The 9125-nt window shown below is 41.6% G+C and overlaps 1 protein-coding gene across 2 annotated transcripts in view; it reads right to left on the minus strand.

The window, feature by feature from the left end:
• efl1 (elongation factor like GTPase 1) overlaps nucleotides 1-6716 on the minus strand; it is a 75611-nt gene extending 68895 nt beyond the window's left edge. The window contains exons 1-8 of one of the 2 annotated variants that reach the window (XM_035155725.2): nucleotides 6640-6716; nucleotides 6088-6255; nucleotides 5554-5621; nucleotides 5346-5430; nucleotides 4677-4810; nucleotides 3422-3559; nucleotides 2910-3118; nucleotides 698-821 (exon numbers count right to left, since the gene is read on the minus strand). In XM_035155725.2, coding sequence (XP_035011616.1) covers nucleotides 698-821; nucleotides 2910-3118; nucleotides 3422-3559; nucleotides 4677-4810; nucleotides 5346-5430; nucleotides 5554-5621; nucleotides 6088-6178 — 849 coding nt within the window. In that variant the 5' untranslated portion in view covers nucleotides 6179-6255; nucleotides 6640-6716. Of the gene's footprint in view, nucleotides 1-697; nucleotides 822-2909; nucleotides 3119-3421; nucleotides 3560-4676; nucleotides 4811-5345; nucleotides 5431-5553; nucleotides 5622-6087; nucleotides 6256-6583 lie in introns of both variants that reach the window. The other variant, XM_035155726.2, reaches the window with a different exon arrangement.
• Between the last annotated feature and the right edge of the window lie 2409 nt (nucleotides 6717-9125).

Genomic DNA, 9125 nt, shown 5'->3' on the forward strand with positions numbered 1-9125 from the left:
TTAAAACACGGTGGAAATGATGCAGTTTCGAGTCAAATATGAATGTCGGGGCTTGCGGACACTTGGATGACACCACAGGAGCAGTATGGAGACATGTTGTGTTTTTTCTGTTTTATTACGTCTGAATATTTGGTCACCAGTTACTTCAATTGGATTGGATTCTGCTCTAACACTGTTTACCCCTGAGACTCAAAGTGTTTTGTGGACTCAAACACTTCACCCACCCCTCCATCGGCATAGTGGTGAGTAGATAATGAGTACATTTTCCTTTCTGGCTGAACTATCCCTCTAAGTTGTTGTTGGAGATAACCTGGCATTTTTCAGAGCCTGAGTCTTAAGTGTGGAGACAATACGCTGGAACATCTTTCAATCATGGAAGTCCATGTATAACTCCACTGCTTCAAACCAAGCAGCAGGACCATTACTAAGAGTAAATATGCTGTATTGGAAGCAACATTAGAAGATTGTTTCAGTTTCCACACTATGTTTAGGCTCATAGATGATAAAAACTTTTTTACCCACACAGAAAACTGATTGGGAATCACTAAGGGAACCAATAAGGAATCAAACCAACAAGCAGAATCAACAAGGATATCAGTCTCATAAAATCTTAACAATTCATATTGTTAGTCATAGGAGAAAAGACAAAAGAATAAAAACACACATTAAGAAATATCTACAATTATAGTTACTTTACCTGAGCTCCTTTCATGATCTTTTTTGCTTTTGCATTGAGGTAGAAATCTCCCCACAGGGTTTTTTGCAGCACTGCTGCTTTAATGCCCATTTTCTGGCTGTAGATGTGGGCAAACTGCTGGATGCTACAAAACACAAAATCATACTCTTAATGGTCCATTTACACTTTATATGCAGGTTCACAAACAAAAAGCTCTAATCTTTAATACAACAGATTCCTCGAGCTTTAGCTTTTTTGTTTTAACTCGGGTTATTAGCAGCTTTGACTGAAGTGGAGCTTGGATACGTTTTTACAGAGTCTAGGTAAACATGACTTTGTACTCGTCCTGACCTCAGCTTCCTCTTCCCTTGCTACAGACAGTGAATGCAAGCGCTGGGTTCAGAGGTGGAGACGATTCAGCTTTGGAATTTAATTAGTTTATTTATAGCAGCTAATGATCACAAGGGCACGGCAACCCTCAGAACTAGGTCTTCATGTTCTCACTGCCATACACCAAACTCCCAGTGCAGCCCAATGTCACTGTTTGGATGTAGAATACATATTTGAAGTGACCTTAATAATCTGCCAGTTACAAGTAATGAAATCAAAGTCCATTACTGGAAAAAAGAAGGGGATCTTGTTAGGAATGAAACAGAGTTTAGTCTTGTCTCTGATGGTTCTATAATCATGTCCGCGGTCACAGATATTCAATTTAAGTTGACAGTGCCGCCTAGTGGACATGACAATTTGTTTCATTCAGTTCATTTACTTTGTGTACCTGTCACTTGAGCACACCATTACCACCAGAATTCATTCTGAGGCAAATGCAGACACAGCCCACCCCAGGTTTGATGTGTGGTCTTTATTTCAGGTTCAGTTCTTACTCTCACATTTGTGCAAGAATATACACAACAATCATTATATGCACTGAAATAATGAAAACTATTGTGTTTAACCCCCGTGTTGTTCCTGGGTCGGAGTGTGTGTGTGTGTGTGTGTGTGTGTGTGTGTGTGTGTGTGTGTGTGTGTGTGTGTGTGTGTGTGTGTGTGTGTGTGTGTGTGTGTGTGTGTGTGTGTGTGTGTGTGTGTGTGTGTGTGTGTGTGTGTGTGTGTGTGTGAGATCATCCGCAAGCCCTGGCTGGTTAGGGTGACCCAAGGATTGTCATTATCCAAGATCACTGTGGTCGGCACGGTTCGGAAGAACAAGCCCGAGCTCCCGACCGGGCTGCTCGCGGTCAAGGGAAGAGAGGTGTTCTCATCCAAGTTCGCATTCACGCCCACAGCCACTCTGGTGTCCTACATCCCAAAGAAAAACAGGAACGTGGTGCTCCTGAGCACGCGGAGGCCGACGTCAGCGACCGCTAGGACGGGAAACCGGTCATCGTACTGGACTACAACCGCAACAAAGGAGGCGTGGACAACCTAGACAAGGTGATCGGAACGTACAGCTGCAGGAGGATGACTGCGCGCTGGCCCCTGGTCGTCTTCCACAACATTCTCGACGTCTCTTCCTACAACGCCTTTGTGATATGGAGAGAGATCAACCCAGACTGGATGCCGGGCAAGCAGAACAAGCGGAGGGTGTTCCTAGAGCAGCTGGGAAAGGCTCTCCTGACTCCGTTCATCGCACGAAGGGAGCGCATCCCCCGCACGGAAGCGTCCGCCGCGGTTGTGTAGGCTGTAAAAGCCGCCGCCGCCGCCGCACGGAGAGCTCTTGACCACGACAATGCTCGACCCGAGCGTCCGGCCTCCTCCCTAGCCCTAGCCGCCGCCACAGCAGCCCCGCTCGGGACGAGTAAGAGGTGTCAGATATGCCCCAGGAAAAAGATCTGTAAAACTCACACCGTGTGCTGCGGGTGTAACAAATACATCTGCAAAGGCTGCTCACTTGTCTATTGCCCTACGTGTGCATGCTAATATGTGGTGGGCTATGTGAGGGGGCCAACAGCCGGGGGAAGCAGGGACAACACAAGGGTTAAAAACTGATCACATTTTTTAATACTGATTTGCTGTTTCTTTACAACTTGAAAATCAAAACACAGAGATATCCTGATCTAGATTACTGAGCAGTTAAATCATTGGTGAAAAAATGTTCTATCAATTTCGTTTGAATGATTAGAAAAATAAACTCAGCAACCCTAATGTACATATAAATGTACTTCACTTGTTTATATCAGTGGAACTCATGACCAAACAATGTCATCACTGGAGGTTTAGAAGAAACCAGCCTCACCTGAAACCCCATCCATCCATGGCGCTGGCAAACACCACATTCCCTTGGTCAGGAGAGAAGTAGAGGAGGGAGTCATCTGCCTCCTCCAGCCCAGCGCTGCAGTCGTAAACATAATCACCACTGGCTATATCCCTCTCTTTCTCCTCCTCTTTCTCTGCTCGCTCCTCTAGCACTTTGGACGTGAACAAAGAACCTGTCACTGCATTCACCTACAGGAAAGAACATACATACCAATGCTTAGTTACAGTGGTCTCCACACTCCAGCCATGCCTCCATTTACTTCCATTACTCTGAGGTCTGAACTTCCAGCTCCTTGTATCAATGATCTCATTTATTAATATACACATTTAAAATATTTATTCAAGATAATATCTAAATATAAACAGAACATAGTCAAGAACAATTTTACTCCAGGGTAACTTTGCATTGCAACATTGTGGCTGAAACTCTTAGAGGATTTTTATCAAATACACTGAATGTGGCTTGTGTCAGGTGAGAACTGGGCCCCGCACCTGTTCCAGAATCTTCTGCAAGTGGGTGTAGGCTTCCTGAGCACTGAGTTTCAGCTCCAGGATGAGTCTATCGATTTTATTGATGACTAGAACAGGCCGGATGTTCTCCAGCCATGCTTGACGCAACACAACTTGGGTCTACACACAATAAACACAGACAAAAAAGCAACAAAATCTCATTTGACATGTCTTAACAGCAAAGCATTTTTAAACACTGTGGCATGAATATAACGGTTAGAAGAAGATCTACTAAAAGCAGTAAATCACAAGACTATTAACTGATACATTGGCCAACTGATAAATAGATAAATTCACTTTTCACACTCTTTATTGTGACAGATTTCATTATAAATGTGAAATGCCACCATTTTAGCCATCAATTTACACTCAATAACCCATTTTTTCAAAGTGAAACATTTTAAGAAGTTTTAGTAAATTCAAGTGAATTAATCCAAGTTAATGTTTGTGCCAAATGTGAAAGGGTTCCTTGATGGCGTTCCAAAGATATCACCTTCACAAGGCGATAAATGTGCTTAGTGAGGTCACCATGACCTTGACCTTTGACCACTAAAATCAAATCAGTTCATCCTTGAGTACATGTGAATATTTGTAACAAATTTGAGAAAATTCAGTCTGGGCATTGTTGAGATATCGGCTTCATGGGAATGGGAAGGACGGATGGGCCGACAACCCAAAAACGTAAAGCCTCCGGCCACTGGCTTCTCTGGTTTAATGAGACAAACTCTCCGGAAAATAAATGCTCAGTCGTGTCTTTCCTTATCTCTCACATTCATTCTGATGTGTATTCTTTGTCTACTACTTTGCTGCAGGCCAAAGGAAAGAAGCTATACATTTTCAAGGACAGAAAAAGCAAGCAAAGAAAGATCTGAGCTGAGCAGTCTTCCTGTCCCTGCTGCTGCTCAGTAAGAGTATAAAGCTCATACACTTAACAAAGACGACTGGAAGATGTAAATACTTCCAACAGGACTTACTGAATTAAGAGTATAATAGTTTTTTTACTTTTCAATTTTCAATAAACTTGCTTAATTTATAAAACCCATGTTTTCACTTTGCCAAAACAAGTTATTGAGAGCAGATTGATGGGCAAAATGGTAATTTTATCATTTTTGAAATAAATCGAGAACATATTAACAGTTTGTATACAGTGTGGTTACAGGAAAGACTGTGGATACAGCGATGTAAAGTCTCTTCCTTCATCTATAGAATGAGTCAGTGAGTGGACAGAGAGATTTACCTGTGGACACACACCCTCGACAGCATCAACAACTACGATGGCACCGTCACACAACCTGACAGCAGTGGATACCTCCGAGGAGAAGTCGACGTGACCCGGAGAGTCGATCAGATTTAGTAAGTACTCCTGATCTCCTGAGGACAATCAGACACAGACAATCAGACAAACTGCACAGATTCATCAACTTTTATTTTGAAACTGAGTTCAGTAAAACTGGAACTCAGATGAAGCAAACAACAAATATTTCCATTAGTTTTTTTCAGAAAATCCTCAAGAATAAGTAGCATGTATGCCAATTCACTAAACAATAACATTCAAGCTATGTGGGCTAACTGTTGCAACTCTTCACATTCAAACATGAGTGTTCCAGGATTCACTCATGTAGGTTCTTGGCTTCAATGCCTGTAGAGATGTAATGAGATTCAAATATTCAATCTGCATAAATATCAGCAGGTCCACGCTGGCAGGGAAAGCCATCATAGTGAAGTAATCACATTGCTGAAGTTTGTTATATTTTGTTATTCATATTCTGTGGGTGCTGTGTAGATCAGTATTGTGGCGTTGGGCCCTATGTTTTTGATAATTTAATTTTTAAAAAAGTGAACAGCAAATGATCTTAGAATTAGTCCTGGAGTGGACTTAATGTGGCATTGATCAAAGTGGCCTTACCATGTGTGCAGTGCAGAGAGATGGCACTGGACTTCATTGTGATTCCTCTGATCTGTTCATCCTCTCTGCTGTCCAGATACCTCAGCTGGTGGAGCAATACATCACAGATAAGCACAAGTGATGACAAAACTGGAACCGTGCACAACATGGGAGAGAGTCTTGGAGCATAACTGTGAAAATGGTCTTTGTAGCAAATGAAGTCACAAACCTTCCCAGCCAGTCGACTGGATATGATGCCATTACTTGCCACTAAGCAGTCGGCAAGAGTAGTTTTGCCTGCAAAGACAAAGATGGTTCCAAATAACATTAGTAATGTACTTGCAGCATAAACTTCACATTGGGCATCAGGAAACTGTCATGTGATAATGGCATGTGTTACTTTAACACATTTATCATTTTCTGACATTTTTTTTATAACAATCTGATCTGTTGAATGAAATTATAAAGCTGTCAATTATGTGACACTCTTTAGCCCCAATTTAACCTATACGCTAAATAAGCTCTCAGAATAATGGCATCACAAAAATAAATGAAATAAAACAAATGCAGTGTTTACTCAAACCCTAAATACTAAAGTTGTCATTTAATGACACATGATGTCACACTCACTTCTGCAGATAAGCTAAGTGAAAGTAAATGTGACTAAACTTTCAATGACAACTGGCTCAGTAAAGAATAGTTCACAGTGGTTGTTGTTGCAGCAATCAAGAAGTGTTGAATGTGTTAATGCGTGAGAGCTCACCATGGTCTACATGAGCCAGGATGCACAGGTTCCTGATGTTTGCAGGGTTTCTCTGCAGTGCGATGATCTTCTGCAGGCTGGTGTGGCCCATGGTGACGAACCTCAACAAGCGGCGGCACTAACCGTGCAGCTGACAGCGACCACAACCCGCTTTGACCCGCTTGTCACCTGTTGATAGTGTAGCCTGTTACCACTGATGGCTAGAACAGTATGAAGTTCATGAAGCTGTGCTACAGGGCAGGCTTTGCTAACTGCTAGCTAGCGTCGGCAGTGCGAACAACAACAAACATGAGCTTTGTAGAGTACAGCACAGTGAAGACAACAGAGGGACCACGGACTGTATACCACTGACAACACGGAGGACGAGGCACTGCCAGCCGCTAGTGACATGTGCTAACACTGAGGCTAACACTGAGGCTAACAACCCAAACAACCCAAAGACCGAGGCTATCGTCGCTTCCTCCGTCTCTACAGCAGCCCCCCCACCCCCACGCACCACTCTGCTCTGCTGAGTCCTCTTAAACACACCGTGGTGTCACAACAAACACACACCTGAACACATGTGTCCCGGCGTTCTTCTCCCGGAAGTTGATGAGACACATTAACCACGCCCACTTGCTAACATTGGTGCTGCATTCAGGAAGCATGGTAAACACGAGTCTTCTTCTGAGAATTCACAATTACCTATGTATTTTAACTGAGGCTGCTCAGTTACTTACAACACATTGATTATTATTTGAACATAATGAAACTACGCGTTCAGTTACCAGATTATTTAACATCATTTTCACATGTCTGCATCTCAGTCAACTCAGTCCATTGAAACACTGTCCAGGCCTCAAACAGACTCCTGCTCTGTCTGTAATGTGTGAAAATATCACTTCAGTACTTGGCCAGCAGATGACAGTGTATGACTATCGCTGCTGAGCAGATCTAAATATTAAAGCAAATCCGCAGCCCAATACAGAAATGCAGACACACCTCAATGATTTTTTTGTGATCAAAAAGATTCTGACACAACTGCTGCTCCTAAATATCCCCATCACTGTTGCAGAACTTTTAAAGTTGTCTAATATAATGAAATATTTTCTATGTAATTGCTAAAAAATATTAATATTACTGATACTAATGCATACAATTAATATTATACATAAACGTTTTGTGATGTATTTGAACAAGTTTTTATTATACAATATAATAATATATGATAATACTGGTCTGTCAGCAGCACTGTGAGGCCGCGGGGAGGGCGAACAAGGACCGGGCGAAACGGCTCCGTGTTGCATGCGTTTTGTGCATCGCGGGGAGGATAAATACGTAATAATCATTTAATATTCTAAGTATTCATTAAATATCTTGTTTTTGATTACCACACATCATTATTTTCCTTCTTCTGTTCTTACTTTGAAGAACAAACGTAAATTTTGTATTGCTACATCATTTTCACACACATACAGTATGTATTCACTAGGGAACACCTACCATTCATTTCACACAGCTTCTTTTGCACATGTGATGCATGTAAGTCTTATTTTACAATCCATTACTAGTGAGAAAGAGAAATATGTACAATACTTACTAGCTGTTAACTAGCTAGCTTCTTTTCTGGCAAGCTAACCATAGCTAGATCAACAAAATAAAACTAGAAATATAACAGTATATACTTAATAGACTGATTGATATGCATTTGAAAATATGCTTTTGATTTTCTTTATCCAGAGTGTTAGTATGGCTGGTCCCAATCATTTCAGACTTATGGTTTAAATGGTCATAACGATGCTGCATGAAGAACAGGGTGAGGGAAATGACCAGGCAATTCTTTGTCTTGATTCTGAGTCTGAAATCTCTGATGCTGATGACCTACACTATGTTCTACAGGATCAAGCTGGAGTTGTGGGTGTGTCTTGGAATCCAGCTCTCCTAAATAAAGAAGGCTCTTTTGGTGACATAGAAGACTCATCATAAAAGAATATAGCAAAGAAACACTCATGCATGAAATAACACAGGAAATGAATACGGGTCATTTTTGACCCATGTTGTGTATTAGAAGGGGTTCGCATACCTCGTGTATCGAAGGGTTAACATATTCAGACTAATCACCTTAACAACTAAACTCAATATCCAAAATGGCTGACTTCCTGTTGCGTTAATCACTGTCGGTGCTCTGGCCCTAATAATCATTTCAATTTCAATAGGGCCTTCGCACTGTCGGTGCTCATCCCTAATTACAGATGTTTAGGAGCGCCCAACCCCCCATAACACAGTCCTTCACACAATGTGCCATCAAAAGTTTTCCTACAGTATAAATTGAAGTGTTAACTGATCAGACCCCTGTAAAACTGCATACTCTTGTCCTCTTGTGGCTTAGCTCAGGTACATGGTATCACATAATGTACCTTCTAATACATGTTTTAACGCATGCACCAGTTTATATATTAACCTCATTCATTTAAATAATCAATTTTGTGGAAAACGGTTAAAAATCTATCAATGGATTAGAAAACTCTTCAGATATTTGTGGTTGTTATACTGACATATAAAGAAAACCCTGTGGTGCAGTGGTAAGGACTGTTGGCTCAAACAGCTGTTCGGCCTGCATGGGTTTTCTGTGTGTACTCTGGCTTCCTCCCACAGTCCAATCACATGCAGATTGAAGTAAGGACAAAAGGAGGAGAGTTGGTTGTTTGTCTCTTTATGTAAGCTTGCATATCACTGGTGACCTGTCCAGGGTGTCCCCCAGTGTCAGCTGCGATTGGCTCTAGTCCCCTTGCGATCCTCAAAGGATAGTGGTTTAGATAATAGCTGGATGGATGGATAGATAATAAACTGAAACTTCTAGAAAAAACGATCCATACTCAAAGTCCACTAGCTATTGGAGTTAGCCAGCAGACCTTGAGCTAAGTTTCTTTTCTGTCAAACTAATTTAATTAGTTTTCAACACTTTGACCACCAGACACAAGCTGTAAACGTCACTCAGTGATTTGCATGTTGGGTGATGACTCTTAATGTTCCAAATGAGAAAATAAAATCCACATTTA

The sequence above is a fragment of the Hippoglossus stenolepis genome, chromosome 1 (genome assembly GCF_022539355.2).
Source record: "Hippoglossus stenolepis isolate QCI-W04-F060 chromosome 1, HSTE1.2, whole genome shotgun sequence".
Taxonomy (NCBI): Eukaryota; Metazoa; Chordata; class Actinopteri; order Pleuronectiformes; family Pleuronectidae; genus Hippoglossus; species Hippoglossus stenolepis.